The 23724-nt window shown below is 46.9% G+C and overlaps 2 protein-coding genes across 4 annotated transcripts in view; one reads left to right on the plus strand and one right to left on the minus strand.

The window, feature by feature from the left end:
• ZNF653 (zinc finger protein 653) overlaps window positions 1–10494 on the minus strand; it is a 36948-nt gene extending 26454 nt beyond the window's left edge. The window contains exons 1-2 of the mRNA XM_068274275.1: window positions 10187–10494; window positions 1108–1151 (exon numbers count right to left, since the gene is read on the minus strand). Coding sequence (XP_068130376.1) covers window positions 1108–1151; window positions 10187–10461 — 319 coding nt within the window. The 5' untranslated portion in view covers window positions 10462–10494. The remainder of the gene's footprint in view (window positions 1–1107; window positions 1152–10186) is intronic.
• Window positions 1050–19194, plus strand: B3GALNT2 (beta-1,3-N-acetylgalactosaminyltransferase 2). Of its 3 annotated transcripts, none has more exons than XM_068274277.1 (2): window positions 1050–1163; window positions 17053–19194. In XM_068274277.1, exon 2 carries the CDS (start codon window positions 17308–17310, stop codon window positions 18763–18765), a length of 1458 nt encoding a protein of 485 aa, XP_068130378.1. In that variant the 5' UTR covers window positions 1050–1163; window positions 17053–17307; the 3' UTR covers window positions 18766–19194. The 3 variants fall into 3 exon arrangements, with proteins under 3 accessions (XP_068130378.1, XP_068130379.1, XP_068130377.1); XM_068274278.1 differs by lacking the exon at window positions 1050–1163 and adding an exon at window positions 10232–10302; XM_068274276.1 differs by lacking the exon at window positions 1050–1163 and adding an exon at window positions 10545–10654.
• The last annotated feature ends 4530 nt before the right edge of the window (window positions 19195–23724 follow it).

Below are 23724 nucleotides of genomic sequence, written 5' to 3' on the forward strand. Positions count from 1 at the left end.
AGCTTTGGACAAATGAGACAGAGGGAGTAGAATACTGAGTGTCCATTACAACAACCCACATACTGTTGCCATGGTTTCCAGCAAGTTTCCTCAGAAATGTATGGCTGTTGCAGGAAGCTGACTTGTGACTAGTGCACACCGAGCGGTTTTTGGAGCGATCCGCCGGCCGCATCCGCCTGTAAAAACGCGTGGCTAATGTATTGCAATGGGATGGTGCATACCGGCGGTTTGAGGTTTTTGCCCGCCCTGCCGCAAACGTGCCTCCTGCTGCATGTTTGCGGTTTGCAGAAGTGTTTCGTCCTCAATGTAAAGTATAGGAAAAACGCAAACCGCTCTGAAAAACGCTACTTCAGAGCGGTTTGCCAGGCGTTTTTGTTACAGAAGCTGTTCAGTAACAGCTTTTACTGTAACAATATGTGTAATCTGCTACAGGAGATCTAATTAACATATAATAGCTTGGCGGATGAGCTTTTTGTCCCTAGGCCTTCTCAAAGGACTAGATGACATGATCTGCGCATGGAGGAAAAACGTTTTAGCCATTTATTTAGGAAAGGGTTCTTTACAGTAAGAGTGATTAAGATGTGGAATGCATTGCCACAGGAAGTCGTTATGGCAAACTCTATACCTGCATTTAAAGGGGGCTTAGATGCTTTCCTTGCGTAGAAAGACATCCATGGCTACAATTAATAGGTTATGCCTAATGATGTTGATCCAGGGATTTTATCTGATTGCCATCTGGTGTCGGGAAGGAATTTTTCCCTTTTGGGGCTAATTGGACCATGCCTTGTAAGGGTTTTTTCGCCTTCCTCTGGATCAACAGGGATATGTGAGGGAGCAGGCTGGAGTTGTACTTTGTACTGGTTGAACTCTATGGACGCATGTCTTTTTTCAACCAAAATAACTATGTAACAAAAACGCACCCAAAACCGCTAGGTATCTAAACATACCTAGAATCGCTCTGAAATCAGCTCCCAAAACCGCTAGCGTATTGCGGATCTGCTAGCGGTTTTGGTGTGCACTGGGCCTTAGTACCTTGTCTGATGTCTGGTGTGCTGTAATATAAATGATCAGCGGGTGACAGAACAATGTGCTGTGCGCGATACGTACGCTTCTTGTGCTGCGCGCTGCTCCGCAGGTCCTCACTGGGCCTCCTGCAACATAAGGTAAGAATTCAAAGTGTAATCATTATCTAATATGCATCTGCTTTTGTAAAGATAGTGGTTGTTTATAACTTACAAAAAGTTACAAACAACCAACTGTATACACAGGCTAGTAATAATATTCACTTATCAGCGACATTTTACATAGGATTTCACCTGGCAATGGAATTCATTTTTTTTCTTCTTTTAAAACACATAAAAACAAAAAGGAAGCAAGCTGATATACTGTTTGACATACATATGGGTACATACATTCAATTTTGGTTGGTCAGTTTTACCCCCTTCATATAGTATGAGGGCTAACAAATTTTGAATACCATGAGCAGATTGTGAAGGTAAGCTCTTATACTACATGGAGATGGTAAGATTGGCCAATCAAAATTGGATGTGTGTTCGCAGCCTAAAGCCTGGTACACACTTTCAATTATGATTGGCCAATCGCTGACCAATTTTACCACCTTGATGTAGTATGAGGGTTTTACACTTGGGGCTAACGTTACGATGCACCATCCCGCTAGCATTGCATTGTAAAATTAAAATGAATAAATAAATGATATGACCATGCGGCAGAGTGCGTCGCCAAGTATTGACTTCTATGCATTCTGCCGCTGCTGCTTTGCCGCGGAAGTCGCCCGGTAACGTGCTGTTGACTTTGTGGCGGGTTGTCGTGAATCGGAAGCTTCCAATGCAACGGGATGCAATGATTGTACCGGGCCCCATACGCTTTCATTGCTGTTGCATAACGCAATGCAAAAAAAAGTGTATAAATGTAAAAGGGGTCTGAGGGTTCACCTACACATCCTGCTAACAGGATTCGATATCTGTCAGCGTTCATATTACATGCACGGGGTAAAATTGGTCAGCGATTGGTCAATCAGAATTGATAGTGTGCACCAGAGTTAATCCTTGCCAATATACCGAGTCGCACTGAAAGCACAGAGTTTTAAAACAAATGTTTGGGTCAGTTCACACTTCTTTCAAAACCGTATTCATGGCTCAGTTTTTTTGCCCTGGACAAAAACAGAGCCATGGATCCCAATATTAAAATTAGCGTCAGTCTTCACACACTTCAAAAAACAGATCCGTGGGCTCCGTTTTAGAAAACTGAAAAGGAGAGTCTGGATGTGCCACATTTTCATGGACCCCGGATATCTGCGGAGGCAATGAAGGGCAACACAAAAACGGATCTCCCTCTACACAGAGAACTTTAGCACACAAAGCGGATGCCAAAGCAGATTGCCTACTGCCTGCTCCTCCCCTCAGCGTCATCTTTGCGGACCTCTTTATCCAATAGAAACACACAGGAAGGAAGGACACGTTTTTGACATATGTTTAAAGAGACACTGAAGCGAAAAAAAAATTATGATATTATGATTTGTATGTGTAGCACAGCTAAAGGCCCATACACACGTCGGATTTTAGCGAACGACCCGTCGTTTGAACGTTCCGTTGTTCGGACGTTTTCGCGTCAAATCCGACGTGTGTACAGACTATCGTTCGGGTGATAAGACTGGTTACCAACGATCCGCCGGGCGGATCGCTGGTAACCAGTCTTATCACCCGAACGATAGTCTGTACACACGTCGGATTTGACGCGAAAACGTCCGAACGACGGAACGTTCAAACGACGGGTCGTTCGCTAAAATCCGACGTGTGTATGGGCTTTAAGAAATAAAACATTAAGATCAGATACATCAGTGTAATGGTTTCCAGTACAGGAAGAGTTGAGAAATTCCAGTTGTTATCTCTATGCAAACAAGCCATTAAGCTCTCCGACTAAGTTAGGGATGGTTCAGACGGACGTTTGTGCAGCGTTTACCGCCAGCGTTCGGGGCTTGGCGTTAAACGCTCCCATTCAAGTGAATGGGAGCGTTTGTACCAAGCTTTTACGCGCGTTTACACGAACGCGGCGTTCGGGTCCCGATTTTCACTGGCGTTCAAGGAGCCCCTGGAAGCTACATGTTGCATCCAGGGGCGGTTAACCGCGACGGGTAATGTTCCCCTAGGGGAAGAAAAAAACGTGACCGCATCCGAACGCTGCTGAAAGCCTGAACGCATTGCCGCCGCGACGCCAACGAACGCGATGCCTCCAAACGTCCGTCTGAACCAGCCCTTAGTCCTGGAGAGGGCTGTTATCTGACTTTTATCATCTCAACTGTTCCTGGACTATTTACTTTTCCTCTGCTAGAGGAGAGGTCATTACTTCACAGACTGCTCTGAAAGACTCATTTTGAATGCTGAGTGTTGTGTAATATGCACATATTATAGAATGATGCAATGTTAGAAAAAACACTATATACCTGAAAATAAAAGTATGAGAATATTTTCTTTGCTGCTAATCTTCTAGTAATTATTCATAGTACACAACCAATTCACTATATCATATATTTTTTTTTCGCTTCAGTGTCTCTTTAAATGCACTGGAAACGTATGCTGCAAAAGCACAACGTTTTGAAAAACGGATCAGTTGTTTAAAACGCATTCCAATCTGCAACCTGACAAGTGTTTGTTTGTGTTTCTCCTATACTTTCCCTTGAGGCGGAATCACCTCAAAAATGGTCCACACACCGCTTTACTGTACGGACAGCGCACGACCCGCGCTGATATGAATCTTCTCATGAAAATCGCCCATGTGTAACAATGTAAAAAAAAAAAAAAAAAAAAATGAAACCGCTTACATTGTGAACGAGCCCTAAATCTAATTAACCTCACAGTCTTCATCATTATGAGGACTCGCGTCTGTGGGTCCGGTGGAGAGATAGAGTGGTAACTCTAAACAGACGGAACATACAAGTGTATTGTATATATACACAATAATACAAACAACAATAATAAATATTTCTACTTCTGCCGTCCTCATCACTATAATTAGCTGTTATGACAAATAAGTAACCTGTGCTGGCAAAGGCATCATCATCATAATTATAGTTGATTTTATACTTTAGCATGTTCCTGCACTAGTGAGAGGATAACGGCACATCTGGCTGTACAGATTACCTGCACGCTGTATAACTATCATTGTTATTCGCCGCAGGCAATCAGCGGCTATAGAGAAACCACAGTCTTATTATTATTTTGGATGACGCCCCTGCAAGCAGAGGGGATACGTATTTTCCTCAGCAGATAATTACAGTGCCAGTAGATGCAGGAGTGACTGGCAATAGCTATAATTATAACCATTGCTATTATTTTTCTAATTAATTAAAAGGTGCCACCTCATTGCCTTGAAATATCAGGCATTTTAATGAAAATGAGGTCTACTTACCTGGGGCTTCCTCCAGCCTCTGGAAGGCTATGTGTCCCTCGCCACAGCAGCGTACCCCGAGGTCCCCTCCCATGCAGATGCTGACCCGGCCAGGTCGGTATTGCCTGCACGAGTGTGCTCATGTGGCCGGGAGCGCCTGCGCACAAATCTGCCAGGACTGATCGCTGGCTGTGCGGTCGGTGGCTGCCATACACATGCTATAATCTCAGCAGAGGCGGCCGTTATTGTCCACCACCAAGTTTCATCTGGTGTGTTCACACCTCTGCCAGGACATGGAGTTTGTATGTTCTCCCTATGTCTGAGCATTCCCCCCCCCCCCCCCCCACATACTGTGAGGGAAAGCATCCTTCACCACAAGAAAACCTGGCTTCAGACGATCTTTGAGCACCAGCGATGACGTGACTACAGATTCTGTAAAGTGCTGCAGAAGAGGTCAGCACTAGGTAAGATCAATTTTTATGCTTTGAGACAAATTTATGCAGCTTGGAAATGGACAAATGAAATGCTGCTGCTGCATTCAACTGGTCGATTTGTAAAGGGAACTAAGCACCATTTATAAAAACAAGGAACACCAAGAGCCCCAATAGTGTAATATGTACTGGTAAATGGTTACTAGATAGAGTAAATATTAATACTCACAAACCAGGGTTACCATTAGGCAACCACTGTGGGGAGATTTTCCTGACCCCACTCAGGAATAAGAAGTCGCTCTCTGTAGATGAGAAAAAAGGGGGATCAACCCTCCACTCAGGGTGGACTCAATATTATGCAGGAGAACAGAGGCGCCAAAAGGATAAAAGGAAACTAAATAAGCTTAAAAATCTAATTCTTGGTAAATAGAGGAGGCAGTGGTGGACTTCCCTCCTCCAAGTAGACACACAACGACTGTAGTAAAGACAAGTCAATATATTTTATTTATGAACTCCAAATATGCAATGTGTTTCGCAGGTTTGATCCCGCTTCATCAGGCAATAACGGAGCAATAGCATATGTGGTCAGTAGAAGAGCCAGGCACCTCTGTTAGCAGAGGTGCCTGGCTCTTCTACTGACCACATACGCTATTGCTCCGTTGTTATTGCCTGATGAAGCGGGATCAAACCTGTGAAACGCATTGCATATTTGGAGTTCATAAATAAAATATATTGACTGTCTTTACTACAGTCGTGTGTCTACTTGGAGGAGGCAAGTCCACCACTTCCTCCTCTATTTACCAAGAATTTGTTTTTTTAAGCTCATTTAGCTTCCTTTTATCCTTTTGGCGCCTCTGTTCTCCTGCATAAGCACCATTTATAAATAACTTGTTGAACTAAACTCCCGCTAAGGGAAATTTGTAAACAGTGTGGGGTATGGGGATGAAGTAGTTATTTACCTACGGTGGGCTGCTCTGTAGCCCCCACTTTCTAGCCCCTCCATGCCGCAGATTTGTCCTATGTCCCTGGCTGCCACAATGCATGCTGGGAAATGCAGTCCCCCTTCTTTGATTACATATCCTGGCTGGGAAAAAGTACAAGGCACCTTTTCCTGTGATTCACTATAATCTGGTGTACCTGTTCATGTGTGCAAAATGCTCCAAAGGAATTTATGTTTGGAGAAACAGGACACTTTACCTGAGCGTATAAACCACCATAGGTTCACTATTAACAGCAGAAAAAAACCCAACAAGAATAAATATACTGATCTCCCATTGCCCACACACTTCTGTTTACATGGACACAGCTTAAAGAGACTCTGTAACAACAAAAACCTCCCCTGGGGGGTACTCACCTCGGGTGGGGGAAGCCTCCGGATCCTAATGAGGCTTCCCACGCCGTCCTCTGTCCCACAGGGGTCTCGCCGCAGCCCTCCGAACAGCCGGCGACTGAGCCGACTGTCAGTTCAATATTTACCTTTGCTGGCTCCAGCGGGGGCGCTGTGGCGACTTTCGGCACGGAAATAGACCGAAATACCCGATCTCCGTCGGGTCCGCTCTACTGCACAGGCGCCGGAAACTTGCGCCTGCGCAGTAGAGCAGACCCGACGGCGATCGGGTATTTCCGCCTACTTCGGCGCCGAGAGGCATCAGAGCGCCTGCGCAGGAGCCAGGAAGGTAAATATTGCGTCACCGCTGCACGGAGGGCTACAGCGAGACCCCCGAGGGACGCAGGACGGCGTGGGAAGCCTGATTAGGATCCTGAGGCTTCCCCCACCCGAGGTGAGTACCCCCCAGGGGCCGTTTTGTCGTTACAGTTCCTCTTTAAGTGATCTTTTCATCACTGTATTGGGTGGCTTCAAATCGCATAAAGAAAGACTAATGAAAGAGACAACATTTATACATTGGCTCAAATCTGTAGATGTAGGTTTACACAAAGATTGTAACTTCTTGGGCTGGTACGTTGGATTGTAAACGCAACAATTCTTGTTCGTTTTTTATTTCTTGTATTTGATGGGCTGGTAGAATGGGTTTTAAATGTCACAATTCTTTTTAGCTTATAACAATTAGTGTATGTACTCTATATAAGTCTGAGGAAGGCTTACTTGCCGAAAGTTTACTTTTTTATTTCCTCTAAGTTAGCCAATAAATGGTATCATCCTGATTCAAAACTTCTATCATATATAGAAAGGGTAGAGGCCTTTTTCTGGAAGGTGGCAGTGCTACCTACTGAAACCCAGCTGATATGGGGTTCTTATCCTCTTCATGCCCATAGGGTTATACCCCCTTAGTGACCAGGCTATTTTTTACAACTTTGGGCTCTGCAGCTTTAAAAGCTCGCTGCAGAGCCATACCACGCAGCACACAAATTAATCCGCTACTTTTTCTGCCCACCAATAGAGATTTCAGTTGGTGATAGCTCCCCCAATGTTTTTTTTGTGTGTATTTGTTTATATATATATTTACATATTTTTTTTCCCCTCCCTCTCCCCGGCAGCCAATGACAGTGATCTGCTGTCATAGGCATTAGCCTATGAGAGCCGATCGCTCCTGAGCCTCCCAGGGGGACAACCTAGTGACACGGCTGTCACTAGGTTTTTGAACACCGGTACCCTCTAAATATACAGACCACATGCTGGGGCATTCATGTTGGCAATGACAGGCTGGGAGGACTGACAGGATACGGTGTCAACTTCCTGGCCGGGAGCTTTTTTCGTTCCCAAAAGCAGATGCCATCTTAATATAGCTTTACAATTTCTAAGCTTTGGCAGTGGTGACATGACTTTTATGTTACATACTTTCATTCAGCAAGATTATTATATGCAAATTACAGAAGTCGGTGGAATCATAAACTGAGAAGTTGGATGATTTTTGTACCGACACCATAGCCCTGCTTTGAGCCTATTTGATGAAGGCTCGGTGAATAGGTTCACAGTGCTGCACCCCCATCCGAGAACAAACACAAACGGTGCTTGCGCATGGCTTTTTCCTCTGTCCCCGAGCTGCTCCATGCTAATGTGCAGGCCGTCAGTGCGCCTACGCAGGATGGCCACACTCATTCACTGATGGGAGCATGGCCACGCAGAAGTTCTCAGTAAGCAAGGGTCAGCTCAAGAAAGATCAGAGAAGCCCCTGGAGGTCCTAGAGGCTTTGTCCTACTGGGGAAAATACCTTAAAATGTACCCGAGCAAAAGCTTGGTTAGACAAAATCAGATACCTTAAGAGAAGCCTCAGGATCCTAATGAGGCTTCCCTCGCTACTGCGTGGTCCCCCATCACTGAGCACGTACTGCACATGCGTAGAACATCCACACAATGGGAGCACAATCAAGGCCGTGCGCGACTTCTGGAATTTCAGACTTCAAAGTCTGAAAACCACTGCGCCTGTGTTGCTGTGTCCTCTCTCCCACTTATGTCCCCAGGAGCGTACTGCGCAGGCCCAGCATGGTCTGAGCCTGCGCAGTACGCTCCTGGTGGCATCAGCGAGAGCGAGGACACGGCGGAGCATCAGTGTGTGGCTGCGCAGGCACAGGATGTCTGCGAGGGACCATTAGAAGCCCCGGGTTTCAAGCACAAGCCTGCCCCCTTCTGGCTCTGCTTTAAAGGGACACTGTAGGGGGTCAGGGGAAAATGAATTGAAGTTACCCGGGGCTTCTAATGGTCCCCTGCAGGCATCCTGTGCCCGCGCAGCCACTCCCCAATGCTCCGGCCCCGCCTCCGGTTCACTTCTAGAATTTCAGACTTTAAAGTCTGAAAACCACTGCGCCTGCATTGCCGTCCTCACTCCCGCTGATGGCACCAGGTGCGTACTGTGCAGGCCCAGTATGGTCTGTGCCTGCACCGTGCGCTCCTGGAGACATCAGGGGCAGCAAGGACACGGCAACGCAGGCGCAGTGGTTTTCAGACTTTAAAGTCTGAAATTCCAGAAGTGAACCGGAGGCGGGGCCGGAGCATTGGGGAGTGGCTGCGCGGGCACAGGATGCCTGCGGGGGACCATTAGAAGCCCCAGGTAACTTCAACTCATTTTCCCCGACCCTCCTACAGTAATCCTTTAAGGAAACATGAACGAGAAAAAAAAAAGTTAGAGAATAGGGAAGGCTTTGGATCCCATAGACCCTTCCCGATCCTCTCTCCATCCCTGCGTTCCACCGCTGCAACCCCCATTGAAGTTATCCGACAAGCATACTCCTCGAAAGCACCTGCACTACCAAGTACTTCTGAAAATGAGCAGGTCTGGACTTGCACATGCGCAATATGAATGTGCCCAACTTCTGAATCACTCGCGGGCACAAGTGCTCCCGAAGACGTGAAATTTGAACGGGATAGCGCTGGAACAAGGGGTTGGAGAAGGCTCATCCAGAGCCATCCATCTTCTTAGGTGAGCGAGTTGATTTTTTTCAGGTCTGCCCTTTCCGGACGGGCTGCCTAAGGGGGGCTTCAGCAGCAGGCGATTTTGCATGGGGGGGGGGGGGGAAGGTTGTCACGCAGCCGGATCCCTGCTAGGGCTTAGGTGGGCATGGTGTCCTCAGTGTGGTTAGGTGTCCCCCGTATTGCAGGCAGCCTTTACTCACCTCCCAGGATCCAGCAATAAGCCTCTGCTCTAGCCGGCATCCCCACTCATACTGCCGCTAAGTTCCGGGTCGCGCCTTGATGACGTCATCAAGCCAGGACCCGATACTTACGTCAAAGCAAGCGGGGATGCCGGCCAGAGCGGAGGGGAGCAACGATCGCCGGGGGAACTAAGGAAGCGGTGTAGATCCTCTTCTTTCCCCTCTACCGCTGCAACTCTTAGGGTGCCCATACATGGTACAATTTTTCATTTTTTTTTCGATTACATAATTTAGTTTGATTATTCCGTTAGATCGAAATATAAAGATTTTTCCAGCATGTCCGATCTGATTTTTCTCGAAAAAAACGGGATAATCGTTCGAATTTCTTGATTGAAAAAAAAATATTTTTAACTTTCATTCGATCATTTAGATCGAATAAAAGGGATAAACAAACGTTTTTATTGTACCATGTATGGCCACCATTACAGTGATCACTACGATCTGCCGGTGATCGTAGTGATCAGGAGCCAAGCGCGATGGCTCCTGATCACTGAGGGGAGATGTCATATGACACCCTCTCAGATGCGCACAACTGCATCGGAAGCGGAAACAGCAGGTGAAAATCCTACGCCAATTTAATATGGGTGGTCCCTAAAAGGTTCATTTTTTTTCCTTTGATAAAGTTACAAACTTGCTTTGAATAATTTGTACTGCCATTCTACTTGTATCCACTCTTCTCTCCCCAGGTAGGTTAGAGCAGCATTGCTTGCGCAGTGCATGCTGGGATGGGACAGGAGACTCACCCTCGCGCCTCCAGCTCCAGCAGGTGGGCGGCCAGCTTGGCGTCAGTCCAGGCCCCGCCCCCGCTCTCCGTCCCCCTCTCTCTCCGCTGCAGCCAGGCTTCGTGCGCCTCTCCCAGGTACACGCGGCGGCAGTCATACTTCTTCCGGGATTCCAGCCTCCGCCGCACCCGGTCCATGTCTGCGAGCCGCGGCCTCCCCCGCACCTTCCTCCCGCCGCCGTCCTCCTCCTCATCCTCCTCCGAACAGGGGACCTTCGCCACCACCGGCGCCGCCATCTTACTACACCCGCCTTGACGTCACCACAACAAAAAAGCTTTATTCACAGCAGGGCGAACCTCGGGGTTCTTTAGACTCCTAGCGCGCATGTGCGTGCTTCTGTAGTTTGCGCCTGCGCAGTACAAACACAGCGAGTGCTGCACGGGAGGTCATGCAGTGTATCTGCAGCTGCACCCACCGATGGCTCTACAAGTAAGCAGAGAGCTGAGTATATGGACAGGGCTGAGGAGTGGCAGGGCAGTGAGGGGGTGTTGGAACATATGGGGGTGTGTCATAGTGGCAAGCAGGCAGGAAAGGGGGGTGGGTTTGAATAAACAAATGGCTGCTACAGACGCAGTGGGTACTTACTATTTTTTCTTTATTATCCAGGATGTATGCAGACCTGACATCTTCTGCAGGGCCTTTACGTAGTGTACATAGTCCTGTCACTAACCGTCCTCAAAGGAGCTCACAATGTAACCCCTGCCATAGGCAGTCACTATACATATTTATGTTACTAACTGTCCTCAGAAGAGCTCACAATCTAATCCCAGCCATAGGCAGTAATTGTTTTATGCTCCTACCTACAGTAACTATTGCAGGAGTGTAACTATAGGGGGTCCCAGAGCTTGGTGGAGCTCCCAACTGCTAACCTTACCTACCTCTTATACAGGGGACTAGACTTCAGATCAACTTTAGAATTCACACCTCCACACCCTTGTATCAGCCCAGGACTCCTGGAACTGAGTGCCGGTGCTGGTCTCTCACATGTACACCACTCCTGTGCTCTGCCAATGCCAAGAAACAAACACACAGACCGAACTCAGAAGGCTTGTTCAATCACTGTTTTGACAGAAATCAGAGCAAACAGAGGCACACAACGTTTCGGGCGTAGCCCTTCCTCAGGTGTCACACCTGAGGAAGGGCTACGCCCGAAATGTTGTGTGCCTCTGTTTGCTCTGATTTCTGTCAATACAGTGATTGAACAAGCCTTCTGAGTGCGGTCTCTGTGTTTGTTTCTATACTTCAGATCAGGTGTTTTGTGGCTACACTTGTTATGGGTGTGAAGATCACAATGGCAACACTTGTCTTATGATACTTGTGAGATGGGCCCCAAGCCTGTGAAGGGCAACAAGGGGAGGTAAGGGAAGGGGTGTGAAGATTGGGGGAGGCCCATGAATTGAAGTAACGCTTCTGAACTAATGAGCAAAATGAAGCACACTAGGCTACTTTAGGGGAACCAGCAGGATAATCATAGGGAACAGCTTATCCAATCACAGTACGCTCTTCAACATGAAGCGTTGTGATTGGCCAAATAGTGTGGGTGTAGTTTATTACAGCCTGTTGGAAACCTAGCCGTTCGAGAGGGTGTCGTCAATCCAATAATGTTAGCTGAATTTCCCTATGGGTCATCTAAAGTAGACTAGCAGCCACAAATTGAAAGTAAATCTTGGAGCTCATAAAGTTAAAAGTGTAGATGCCTATGGATCCTAAAGATCCATCCCTTCGTTCCAGCTCTAGGACTCCCGGAGTTCCACTGTGTAAGGCCGCGTTGTGAATTCGCAGTAACACAGAGCTGACACTCGGGAAAAAGCCAAGCCTGCTCAGCTCCATGCCAATGCGCAGGTGAGCTCTGTCTGCAAGGGCTTGCAGGGGTTCCCAGTGCTGGAACAGTGAGGAGGAGGGTGTCTGGGAAGCCTCTGGAGGTAGGTACCCAAATTAGGACTTTTTTTCCCCTTCAGGGTTCCTTTAAATTCATAAATACTGAGGATTTCTTTTGCTCTGGTCCAGTTCCCAAAGTGGATATACTGCAGAGACTATACTATAATGCTTTTGAAACTGCTTCTGGTCGGATAGGATCTGATCTCAAGGAATGTCTGGTATGGAATCTGGTTTCCTTGGTTGAGGCTGTCATACTATAGAGTGGCTTTCAAAACATGCAGCCAAGGAAGAACTGTAATTTGGCTTAGTCATGTTGAAGTGGAACTCTATCTAGACCTACTACAATCTGAACCTTAAAGAGACTCTGTAACAAAATTTTGAGCCTTATTTCTTCTATCCTATATGTTCCTATATCTGTTCTAATGTGGTCTGTCTTACTGCAGCCTTTCCTACTTGCACAGTGGCTGTGTTATCTCTGTTATATGATCTAATCTTCTCTCTTCTGTCAGCTGAGGATGGAATGTGCTGTGCCTCTTGTCATTGGATAGAAGCTATACACACCCTCTCCAGGCCCCCTGCACACTCTGTATGACTCACACACTAAGCTACTCTCAGCGCATCAAATTGCTATGCCGTTTGTTTGTAAACACTGCATAAAAATGGCAATTACAAGCCAGGATTGCAGCAGAGAGTGGCATAAACAGCACAGAGGGGCCCAGGAGAACATAATGAATAGAATGGTATGCTTTTTATTGTAAGAATTTAACAGTACAGATTCTCTTTAAAGTGGTCTGAAAGCCAGCATTTCTACTTTGCTCTAAAAGATTCCTCACAGCTTGAAAGCTACTATCCCAGATTTTTTTTTTTTTTTGCAGAACATCACTGAAATGGTTAAACAAAAGCACATTGTCTTGATATTCAGCTTCAATCCCAATCCAAACTGTAGATAACAGTATCTTTGTTTACATTCCAATGTTGTTACAGTGTGTGTAAACACAGTCTAACAAGTGAAATGGAACTCTCTGTGCTTCAGACACACACACAGTTCAGAAAAGCTCATTAGAAGATGTTAATATATAATAAAAAGCAGTTCGAATAAAATGCAATGCCAGCTTTCAGGGTACGATAAACTACACTTCGGAAACTTGTAATTTGTAAACAGACAATATTACTTATGCACAAAAGCAAATATGATAACTGTATGAGTAATAAAAAGTAGGAAAACACATTTTAATTGAATGTTATGTCAGAGTTTCAGACTACTTTAAAGAAAACGATTTTTATCTTCCCGGCTCCAAAATAGGCGGAAATACCCAATCGCCGTCGGGTCTGCTCTACTGCACAGGCACAAGTCTCCGGCACCTGCGCGGACCTGAATAAGCGGACCTGACTGAGATCGGGTATTTCCGTCTACTTCAGAGCCGAAAGCCACAACAGCGCCCCCGCTGGAGCCTGGAAAGGTAAATATTGAACAAGCTGTTGGATCTGTCGGGCCGCTGTTCGGAGGGCTGCAGCGAGACCCCCTTGGGACAGAGGACGGTGTGTGGGAAGCCTTATTGGGACACTGAGGCTTCCCCCTCCCGAGGTGAGTACCCCCCAGGGGAACTTTTTGATGTTACAGTGTCTTTAAAGGAGAGCTCCATGATGTGATAAACAAATCACCCACGTTACCAATTATTGCAATTATTCTTGGAATATCGTTTTCCTTTCTTATAAAATGCTTATGTAATTGAGAACACTGTATATAATGGAAAAAGCTTCACTTTCAGAAGCTTTTCTCACTTTTTGCTTTGTAAAACACTGAAAAGCTGCTTCTGACTGGCAGAGTTCTTGCCTTTGCAATTGTCCTTGCAGCTGTCATTTATATAATCAGTCTCTTGTCTAATCTCATAAATCAATTTAAAGGATACCTAAACTGGCAAGTGGCATGCTGAAAACATCAGTCCCAAGCCTACATAGAACTAGCCTGTGCTCATGGGCCTCATTTTATGTGGCTCTTGAGAGCTTCAATGCACCATTGTGAACAGTAAAAGAACAACAGCCTTCCCATCCAGAGGAGCACACTGGTCAGTGGTTCTGGTTGAAACACTGTAAGTTTAAGTTGGGTGTGCAGCAACAACCCACTGAACGCCCCCCAGGTGTCTGGTAAGCCACGCATTTTTTCCCCTGGGCACTCTCTCCCCACATTACAGAGTAGTGCAGCAGAGCAGGGTAACAATTACCTGCTCCAGCACTGTGGATCTATTCTGTTCTTCCTGGCGGCTGCATGCTCTATGCTTCCATAGCTTTACCTTCTGCTAACGTGATACATTGGGAGCCAGAGCTATGCAACCACAGAGCATGTAGCTGTCAGGAAGAACAGAGGAAACGTGGAGCAGGTTAATATTACAGTGCTCCACTGGGCTAATCTGCAGAAGGGGAGGAGCTGGCTCCCATAGCCCCACCCTCATGGACACTTTAGTCATGCCACTTAGTTTTAGACTGTTCAATAAACTGGGCCGATTTGCACAATTTTTTGTTATTACACGCAGCTAGGACTTTGCTAGCTGCGTGCAGTGCCTGATCGCCTCCGCTCTGCGCCGATTCGCTGCTATCCGCTGCGCAATGCCACCCCCTCCCCAGACCCCATGCGCAGCCTGGCCAATCAGTGCCAGGCAGCGCTGAGAGGTGGATCGGGACTCCCTTTGACGTCATGACGTCGGTGACGTCATCCCGCCCTGGCGACGGGGAAGCCCTAATGGAAATCCCGTTTAGATTGGGATTTCCTGAGGGGTAGGGGGATGCCGCAGCTCAGCGGCTGTCATGTAGCTAGCGCTAGGCTAGCTACATGATTAAAAAATTATTTTTTTTTAAATAGTGCTGCTCTGCCCCCTGGTGGTTTTAATTGACCGCCAGGAGGGTTAACCCTTAACCTCCTTATCGGTAGCCCCGAGTCAGGCTCGGGTGGAAATCCGCAGCTCAGGGTGGTAACCCCGAGCCTGACTCATGGCAGCTGCCGGGAGGTATGTGTAGCGCCTGTGAACAGCAGGCATTTGTAACTCACCTCCCCAGGATCCAGATGCCGGCAACCATTCCTCCGGTCCTCTGAGGCTCTCGATCCCTCTGGTGAGATCGCCGTTTGTCACATGACGACAGACCGCAATCTCACTATAGAGTTACAGCGCCATCCGGTAGACGGAGAGAGTTACAAGGCTGGATCCAGGGGAGGTGAGTTATATGCAGGGCTGTAGCAGATCTATTAAGTGGTATGATTTTTTCCCCTCCTGCTTTTAGAGTCAAAAGCTTGAGAAAAAATTGCACCGCTTTTAGACCCTAAAATCTGGAAGTAATCATAGCGCCAGGTAGGGAAGATGAAACATATGCAAATGTTTCCGCATTTATGTAAATTTATGCAAATTTGTATGCAAATATATGCCGTTTGAAAATGGACCAATCAATTTAAACCTGTTATGTATGAGGGTTGTGGGGTCTTTGATCCACCACGGGTTGGCGGTTTTAAAAATATTTTTGTATTTTTGGAATAGAGAATTAAAGTTATGATATTTTAACAATTCATAATGGGTTTTTGGTGATTTCATTGGGATATATGCCCTCCTAGTCTTTCCTCTTGAAATTTTGTATTGCTGGGTTTAAATTGATTGGTCCATTTTCAAACTGAATATATTTGCATACATATTTGCATAATTTAAGAAGCATTTGCATCTCATTCATTCATTCATTCATTAGACTATGCTTTAGATTTTTGCCTGAAGGGGGACATGGTACTGAGAACATAGTGACTTCTTTATTTTCACTGATGCAGTGTGCTTTCCAGAGATAATGTGGTGAGAGCATTGGGTGACAGAGCTGCTGAGTTTCTTGTATATGGAAAGCAATTTGGATACACAGGATGATTAAGAATTATGTAAATAATAACTGTTGTGCACAGTCGCTAATGACATTGTTTGAAGGCAGAGTGGAAAGTGTAGGTGATGGCGAATATAGTGGTTATTACTGTATGTATTTAAAGGGAACCAGAGACGAAGCACCCTCATGTATTTTACCATATATATCAGTGGGAACATTAGAGAAAACACCTACCCTGCTCTCTGTTTCATTCTTCACTGCTCAGCCTGCTTGTTAGCAGCCCTGATGAAATTCCCGACTGAGCATTCAGTCTGGCTTTGCTCAGGAGTCATTATAGCTGAGTCATTAAAGGGATACTGTAGGGGGGTCAGGGGAAAATGAGTTGAAGTTACCCGGGGCTTCTAATGGTCCCCCGCAGGCATCCTGTGCCCGCGCAGCCACTCCCCAATGCTCCGGCCCCGCCTCCGGTTCACTTCTGGAATTTCAGACTTTAAAGTCTGAAAACCACTGTGCCTGCGTTGCCGTGTCCTCGCTGCCCCTGATGTCTCCAGGAGCGCACGGTGCAGGCACAGACCATACTGGGCCTGCGCAGTACGCACCTGGTGCCATCAGCGGGAGTGAGGACAGGGCAATGCAGGCGCAGTGGTTTTCAGACTTTAAAGTCTGAAATTCTAGAAGTGAACCGGAGGCGGGGCCGGAGCATTGGGGAGTGGCTGCGCGGGCACAGGATGTCTGCAGGGGACCATTAGAAGCCCCGGGTAACTTCAATTCATTTTCCCCTGACCCCCCTACAGTGTCCCTTTAAAGCAGAGCCAGAAGGGGGCAGGCTTGTGCTTGAAAAGACATCACAGAAGACACACTCAGCTATAATGATTCCTGAGCAAAGCCAGGCTAAATGCTCAGTTGGGTATTTTATCAGAGCTGTTAACAAGCACGCTGAGCAGTGAAGGATGAAACAAAGAGCAGGGTAGGTGCTTTCTCTAATGTTCCCACTGATCTATGTGGTAATATACATGAGGGTGCTTCGTCTCTGGTTCACTTTAAGTTATTGATTTACAATATATATATTTCTATATAATAAAAACATATTTTTTACTTTTTAGGTATGTGACATTCTAAGGAGCAGCCAATCAGAAGACTCGATCAGCCCAGCTTATTTCCGCTGTCTCTACATTCTCCAGAGCCATTCGCCACATAAGATCTACCACTGCCAACAGTTGTGGTGAATTATGCACTAGTCGGCTTCTTGCAAGTTTGACAACAGGTCAACAACCAATCAGTTTACTTGTTTGGTGTAGGTGAGACATAGAGTTGTTCTTCTGTTGGCTGGCAGCTGCAGGGTTGTCATGGGATTGTAGATGCGTCGACTGCTACTGCTGCTCATCTGTCCTGGTGTGTTGGGACTCCTCCTGCAACTGTGGCTCCGCGCCTCCCAGCACCATCGGCTGGTGATCGGTGTCCTGTCAGCCCGCCAAAACCGGCCACTGAGGGACACAATTCGGAACACCTGGGGCTCCCAGGGACCGTACCAGCCTCTTCTGCGGTTCATTGTCGGCTCTGAGCCCTGCGGAGTGCCACCTGCAGATCGTGAAGACCTATATTCATGCCAGCTGCTGAACATAACCTCCCCCATACTTCACCGTGAGATTTCCGCATTCACAGGACCACCACCTGCCAACTCCAGCCATCACCAACTCAGTGTCACCTTCAGAGTGCTCCACCCTATCATTATCACTCGGTTGGGAGCCTGGTGTCCAGGGGCCTCCAGGAACTTCAGCGTCCGTCTCTTCCAGGCTGAACACGAGGAGCCACTGTGTGGAGCACGACTTACCCCACTCAGCCCAGGAGCGCCCGCCCAGCTTGTCCCAAATAGCCCTGTTGGTGCCGTCCATTTGTCATCACATGGTTCAGACTCTTCTAGTGAAATATGCTACAAGCCGGTGGAACAGTTCATCCTGCCAGAAGGCTTCCATGGTACCATACGATGGGACAGTCATGACCCAGAGGGATTGCCCACATGGAATGTCCACCGTGTCACCCTGAACAGTGGTGGTGGGGTACTGAATCTAGTAACAGCAGAGGAAGGGTTACTGCCATATGACTTTTCCCAGGGTGTAGAGGGCATTGCAGGGGGTTTTATCTATACCATCCATGATGGTGAGACCCTTCTTCAGCATCTCCACAACCGACCACAGCGCCTAGAGGAGTTCCAGGCCTCCCTGGTGGAAGAGGAGGTTTCCTTGCAGGAGGAGAGCTATGCCCATGGAGACATCACTTTTGTGAACGTGGTTGACACATATCGAAATGTTCCTCGCAAGCTGCTGCTTTTCTACCGCTGGCTGGTGGGTTCCGTAGACTTTGATTTCCTGCTGAAGACAGATGATGACTGCTTTGTGGACCTAGATAATGTCTTCCAGGCCCTGGAGGCGCGCCAGCTGAAAGGGCCCAATGCTTGGTGGGGTAACTTTCGCCTGAACTGGGGGGTGGACCGCACAGGAAAATGGCAGGAGCTGGAGTACCTCAGTCCAGCCTACCCACCCTTCACCTGTGGATCCGGATACGTCCTATCGCAAGATATCGTTCACTGGCTTGCTGAAAATGCCAAACGACTGAAGACCTACCAGGGCGAGGATGTCAGCATGGGCATCTGGATGTCTGCCATCGGGCCCCGGCGTTACCAGGATGAGAACTGGTTGTGTGATAAGGTGTGTGAGAGCGGCATGCTGTCCTCACCGCAGTATTCACCTCAGGAACTGTCCCAGCTCTGGCAGCAGAAGGAACGCTGTGGCAAGCCGTGTGGCTGTGCCAACAGATAACCAAAGAAATATGTTCTATCAGGGTTCTCTCAATTCTCTGTATGCCCAGTGGTACTAGACACTTGCAAAGGGCCAATACAGCTTTCTAAGAAGTGTTTACAGTCTTAAACGGAGCCTGAGCAGACATTAAAATTGGCAAATGAACTTACCTGGGGCTTTCTCCAGACTGCCGTATTTGATGAAGTCCCTCGGCTCCCTCTGTTCTGTCCCCAGTGGTTCTGTTAAGCTGCAACTTCGGCCAAAGTCGTGGGCCAGTGCGCACCTGTCTCACTCGCGTGCCTGTCGGCGTAAGCGTTATGCGCATGCACAGTTCACTCTTTCAAGCACTGCACATGCACAGAAAGCTTGCAGAGACGGGCACGCGGGCGAGATGGGTGCCCGGAGGGGCCGCGCATGCGCACTGGCCCACGACTTTGGCCGAAGTCACCGCTTAACAAAGCCGCTAGGGGCAGAACGGAGGGAGCCCATAGGATGCCGAGGCACTTCATCAACTACTAGGGGCTGGAGGAAGCCCCAGGTAAGTTCATTTGCCAATTTTAATTTCTCTCTTGGAAGCAAACTTGACATGTCTGAGAAGGCGACTGAGCCATCAATATTGTCAGAGGGAGTCACCATGGAAAAGTAGACCCCACATTTCATATCATCTCTTTCCTTTTAAATGTTAAAATGGAAATCAAGCCAAAATTTTTCCCAAGGACTACTGTCATGAAAAATTGTACAATTAAAATACAACTATACACATACATTTCTCCCAGATTAAATTAAAATGTACTATGAATTACTTTCTAATTAATTTCTCCTGTGTGGCCGTCACATACAGTAGGCAATAAAAATCTGGCATGTTTTGGACTAGTCCATCTCCACATGAGGCATTCTCAGTATCTCCTTTACTCTTAAAGTGGACCTGAACTCTTCCACAGGACACAAAGAAAACACAAAAAAATGCACCCTGTATGTTTTTAGACAGGAAAGCCTGTCTAATTACCCCTCATCTTCAAGTAATCATACGTGTAATTTGATCTCTCAGCTGTATCAGCACAGTCCTTGGCAGACACAGCTAATATGTAAACACAGGATGTTAACCCTTTGCTTCCATGAAAGCAGGACACACTGTATATTTATTGCAGGAAAGCTGTAACAAAAATGTTTTTTTCTTTAAAGGTTATTATGCTGTTGCTTATCGTTTAGAGCAGAGAGGGAGTTCTGAGTTCAGGCCCCTAGTGAAAAAGTTGCCCCTAGGGGTACTTGTCTCGGGAGGGGGAAGCCTCTGGATCCTTTGTCCTGTACCAGAGGGGATCCAGCCCTGGGACCCCCGAAAATCTGCTTGTCGGGGGCCTCATGCAGACGCAGTAGTGGCTTTCCCTTGGACTCCAGTGGAAATAGCGGAGCTTGATCGGGTCCGTTCCACCGTGCAGGGGCAAGCGGACCCGATCGGGCTCGGTTATTTCCGCCTGAGGAGAAAGCCACTACTGCACCTGCCCCCGGTGCCCGGGAGTCCCAGCAATGGAAGGGGTATGCGAGAGAAGCCTCTTAAAGCGGACCCAAACCAAACATTTTTTTAAATTAAAAATATTTAGTTGCACCACTCTGACACATACAAAGATAAATAAACACTCCTTCAAGCCTATGAGCATTTCAGTGCATGCTTTTCACCCCTCTCTTTTCATTACTAGGATTATACTGGGGGCAGCCATTAGCAATTCCTCCATTGCCGGACACCATCTACTCCACCAGTTTGCCGGATTCTGTCCTGGCAATATGAAAGGAAGGGAGGGGTTCCTCCAATAAATGTAAAATATTTTATATTTGTCATCATGCAGCTGAAAAAAGGCTGCTATTTATTATTATAATTTAGAAAATTTAGATAGGGGAGGTTTCTCTCCTTACAGGTTTCCTTTAGCAAAAACACTCTCTGGAAAGGATCTACACAAAGATGCTGGCCAGTCTGCCTACTCCGTTGCACAGTATTTTGGCAGTTGGACTGAGCAACTACACTTCAGTAAGTGCTTTTGAAAATAAAGAAAACCCTGAGAATCCCCCAGGAGGAGATGGCCTACTCCAAAACATTTCAGATTTGTACTGCTTGCTGGAAGCAACAGGAACATAGGAGATAAGTGATTTAGAGTGCAATTTAGCCTGGGAGAAATGTGCTTCTTATGTGTACAAATATATTTTGAATTTTATATTTTTTGTGATAGTGGTCCTTCAATAGCCAAGAAGTTGATTTTGAAGAAGTCATAGCTCGCTAATGACAGGTGCACTTTATAGGGGAATGTACGGTACATGAAGGAGGGTCGGGCAGTCGGGTCGCTGTGGACTCCATGGTGTAGCTGCAGAGGACAGGTTATTGTGGCCATGCTGTGACGATTGTGGAAGAGGACAGTCACAGCCCCGCCCCCGGTTTCCTCAGTCATTGCAGCAGGTGGGTCCTCACAGCCATGATTTGAAGAATGCAGAAATTCAGGGAAACTGTGGATGAGGTTTGGGGGGTTTTGTCAGATGTTGCATTAAAGACACTAACAAGTGAAATGCTGTATACTTTTCTTTGTGACGTGTTGGGTGGAGACACTCTTTTACTTACTTACTCTTGTTTTTAAATCATGTAGCGAGCCCAGGGCTTGCTACATGATAGCCTCTGCGCAGCGGCATCCCCCCACCCACTCCGATCGCCTTTGGCGATCAGAGTAAGCAGGAAATCCCGTTCAGAACGGGATTTCCTGCTGGGCTTCCCCGGTCGCCATGGCGACGGGGCGGGATGACGTCACCGACGTCGTGACGTCAGAGGGAGTCCCGATCCACCCCTCAGCGCTGCCTGGCACTGATTGGCCAGGCTGCGCAAGGGGTCGGGGAGGGGGGGTCTGCGCGGCACGGCGGGTAGCGGTGGATCGGCGGCGATCAGAAGTTACACGCAGCTAGCAAAGTGCTAGCTGCGTGTAACAAAAAAAAATTATGCAAATCGGCCCATCAGGGCCTGAGAACTCCTTCTGCACGACATACCCCAAGCTCAGCTCGGGATTATCGCCCAGGAGGTTAAAGGATACCCGAGGTGACGTGACTAGATGCGATAGACGTGTATGTAATAATAATTTCAGTATTTGTATAGCGCCTTTCTCCTGTCTGACTCAAAGCGCTGGCAAGGCAGCCACTAGAGCGCACTCAGTAGGCAGTAGCAGTGTTAAGGAGACTTGCCCAAGAAACTCCTTACTGAAATAGTTGCTGGCTTACTGAACAGGCAGAGCTGAGATTTGGACCCAGGTCTCCTGTGTCAGAGGCAGAGCCCTTAACCATTACACTATCCAGCCATATAACTAGGCTGTGCTGTTTTTGTTTTTTTGCTTGAAAGAGTTACCCTTCAGGTATGCAAGTTAGAGTTTTTCTCTTGTCGGATTACCGCATTGCCCATATTGATAACTACAGCCATAAATAGCAATACCAATTAGGAAGGAAAAGAAACGTGGATTGTACACACCAAGAATGCACAAAGATTTTTTACTGAAAATTGTATACATTTTATTTATCAAAAAAATATATTTTTAAAAATTGTCCACAAAAGCCTTTACCGTATCACCACCCCCGCACTCACCAGTCCCCCAAGAGGACCCCTCTCACATGAGCACCGCATACATCACACCGAACATGCACAGCCGATGGAACAAGTGCACTTATTGAAGCGACAAGTTCAATGGCCTTGAATCATCGAATAGTATAATCCACTTGTCAGCAGCCCCTTGCAAAGAAACATGACTGTCTCTATGAAGCAGCAGAAAGCAACATGGAGCAGCAATGCAGCAAGCTTGAATCAGCAAAGTCCATGCAAGGCAAGCAACTCAGTTCTTTAGGTGCAGTATAAGCATTCTAGGGAGGCATCTATGGAACAAAGTATTCTCACACAGCGACACAGAGCAGTAGAAGCAAGAGCCAGCAGGGTCCATGGATAAACAGGTAGCTTAATCCTTTAAATCTGGTATAAATTGCATTCAGACAGACCATAGAGAGCAGTTGAGTTCCTCAAGTACAGGTAATAATGCCTTCAACCAATGTCTCTCAGTGTGTATTAGGGATGGTTGCTGGATTCTGCGGAATTGTAAATTCCGTGATTCCGGACGGAATTTGGTGATTCCGGTTCAGATATGATGGAACGGAATTGCTATAGCTCTAAAACGTAATTCCGCGGAAAATTTTAAAATTCCGAGGAATTTTACGGAATTCAAATTTATTTCTTCACCTAACTAATTTTCTACCTGATTCCCTGCTCCTCCATTCCTCATCTTCCAGGGAATTGTACTATTTTAAAAGCCAGCTTACATACCGTGGCTGGGAATTGAACCCAGGTCTGAGTGTGTGGTAGGTAACTCACTTCACCACTATACCACCACCAACACTACATGCTGAAGCCAGCCTAGCATGTACCATTATGATATATCCAAGAGAAAAATTAGTTTGCTTAAGGATTTGTAGCATGTCAAAAGCCAACTCACATTGGCTGGGAATAAAACCCAGGTCTGAGTGTGTGGTAGGTAGCTCACTTCACCACTATACCACCACCAACACTACATGCTGAAGCCAGCCTAGCATGTACCATTATGATATATCCAAGAGAAAAATGAGCTTGCTTAAGGATTTGTAGCATGTCAAAAGCCAACTCACATTGGCTGGGAATAGAACCCAGGGCTACCGCTCTGTAGGCTGCTATCCTAACCATTATACCACCAACACAACACACTACAATGCTACATGCTGAAGCTAGCCTAGCATGTACCATTATGATATACCCAAGAGAAAAATGAGCTCGCTCTCTCTCTAGGACTTGATGCCATTGAAGTGAATTTTCAGCTTAAAATCATCAACGGATACTGGTAGAATTTCACAGGCAATTTCGGAATTCCGCCAGATTGAAAAAGCAATTCCGTTCCGACCAAACAGAACGGAATGACCAATTTTCGCCTAAAATTGCGGGCA

Source organism: Hyperolius riggenbachi, chromosome 3, assembly GCF_040937935.1.
Source record: "Hyperolius riggenbachi isolate aHypRig1 chromosome 3, aHypRig1.pri, whole genome shotgun sequence".
Taxonomy (NCBI): Eukaryota; Metazoa; Chordata; class Amphibia; order Anura; family Hyperoliidae; genus Hyperolius; species Hyperolius riggenbachi.

Bases quoted from the DNA above. Each gene is read 5' to 3' on its own strand.
- B3GALNT2 (XM_068274277.1), top strand. From the start codon at position 17,308: ATGCGTCGACTGCTACTGCTGCTCATCTGTCCTGGTGTGTTGGGACTC.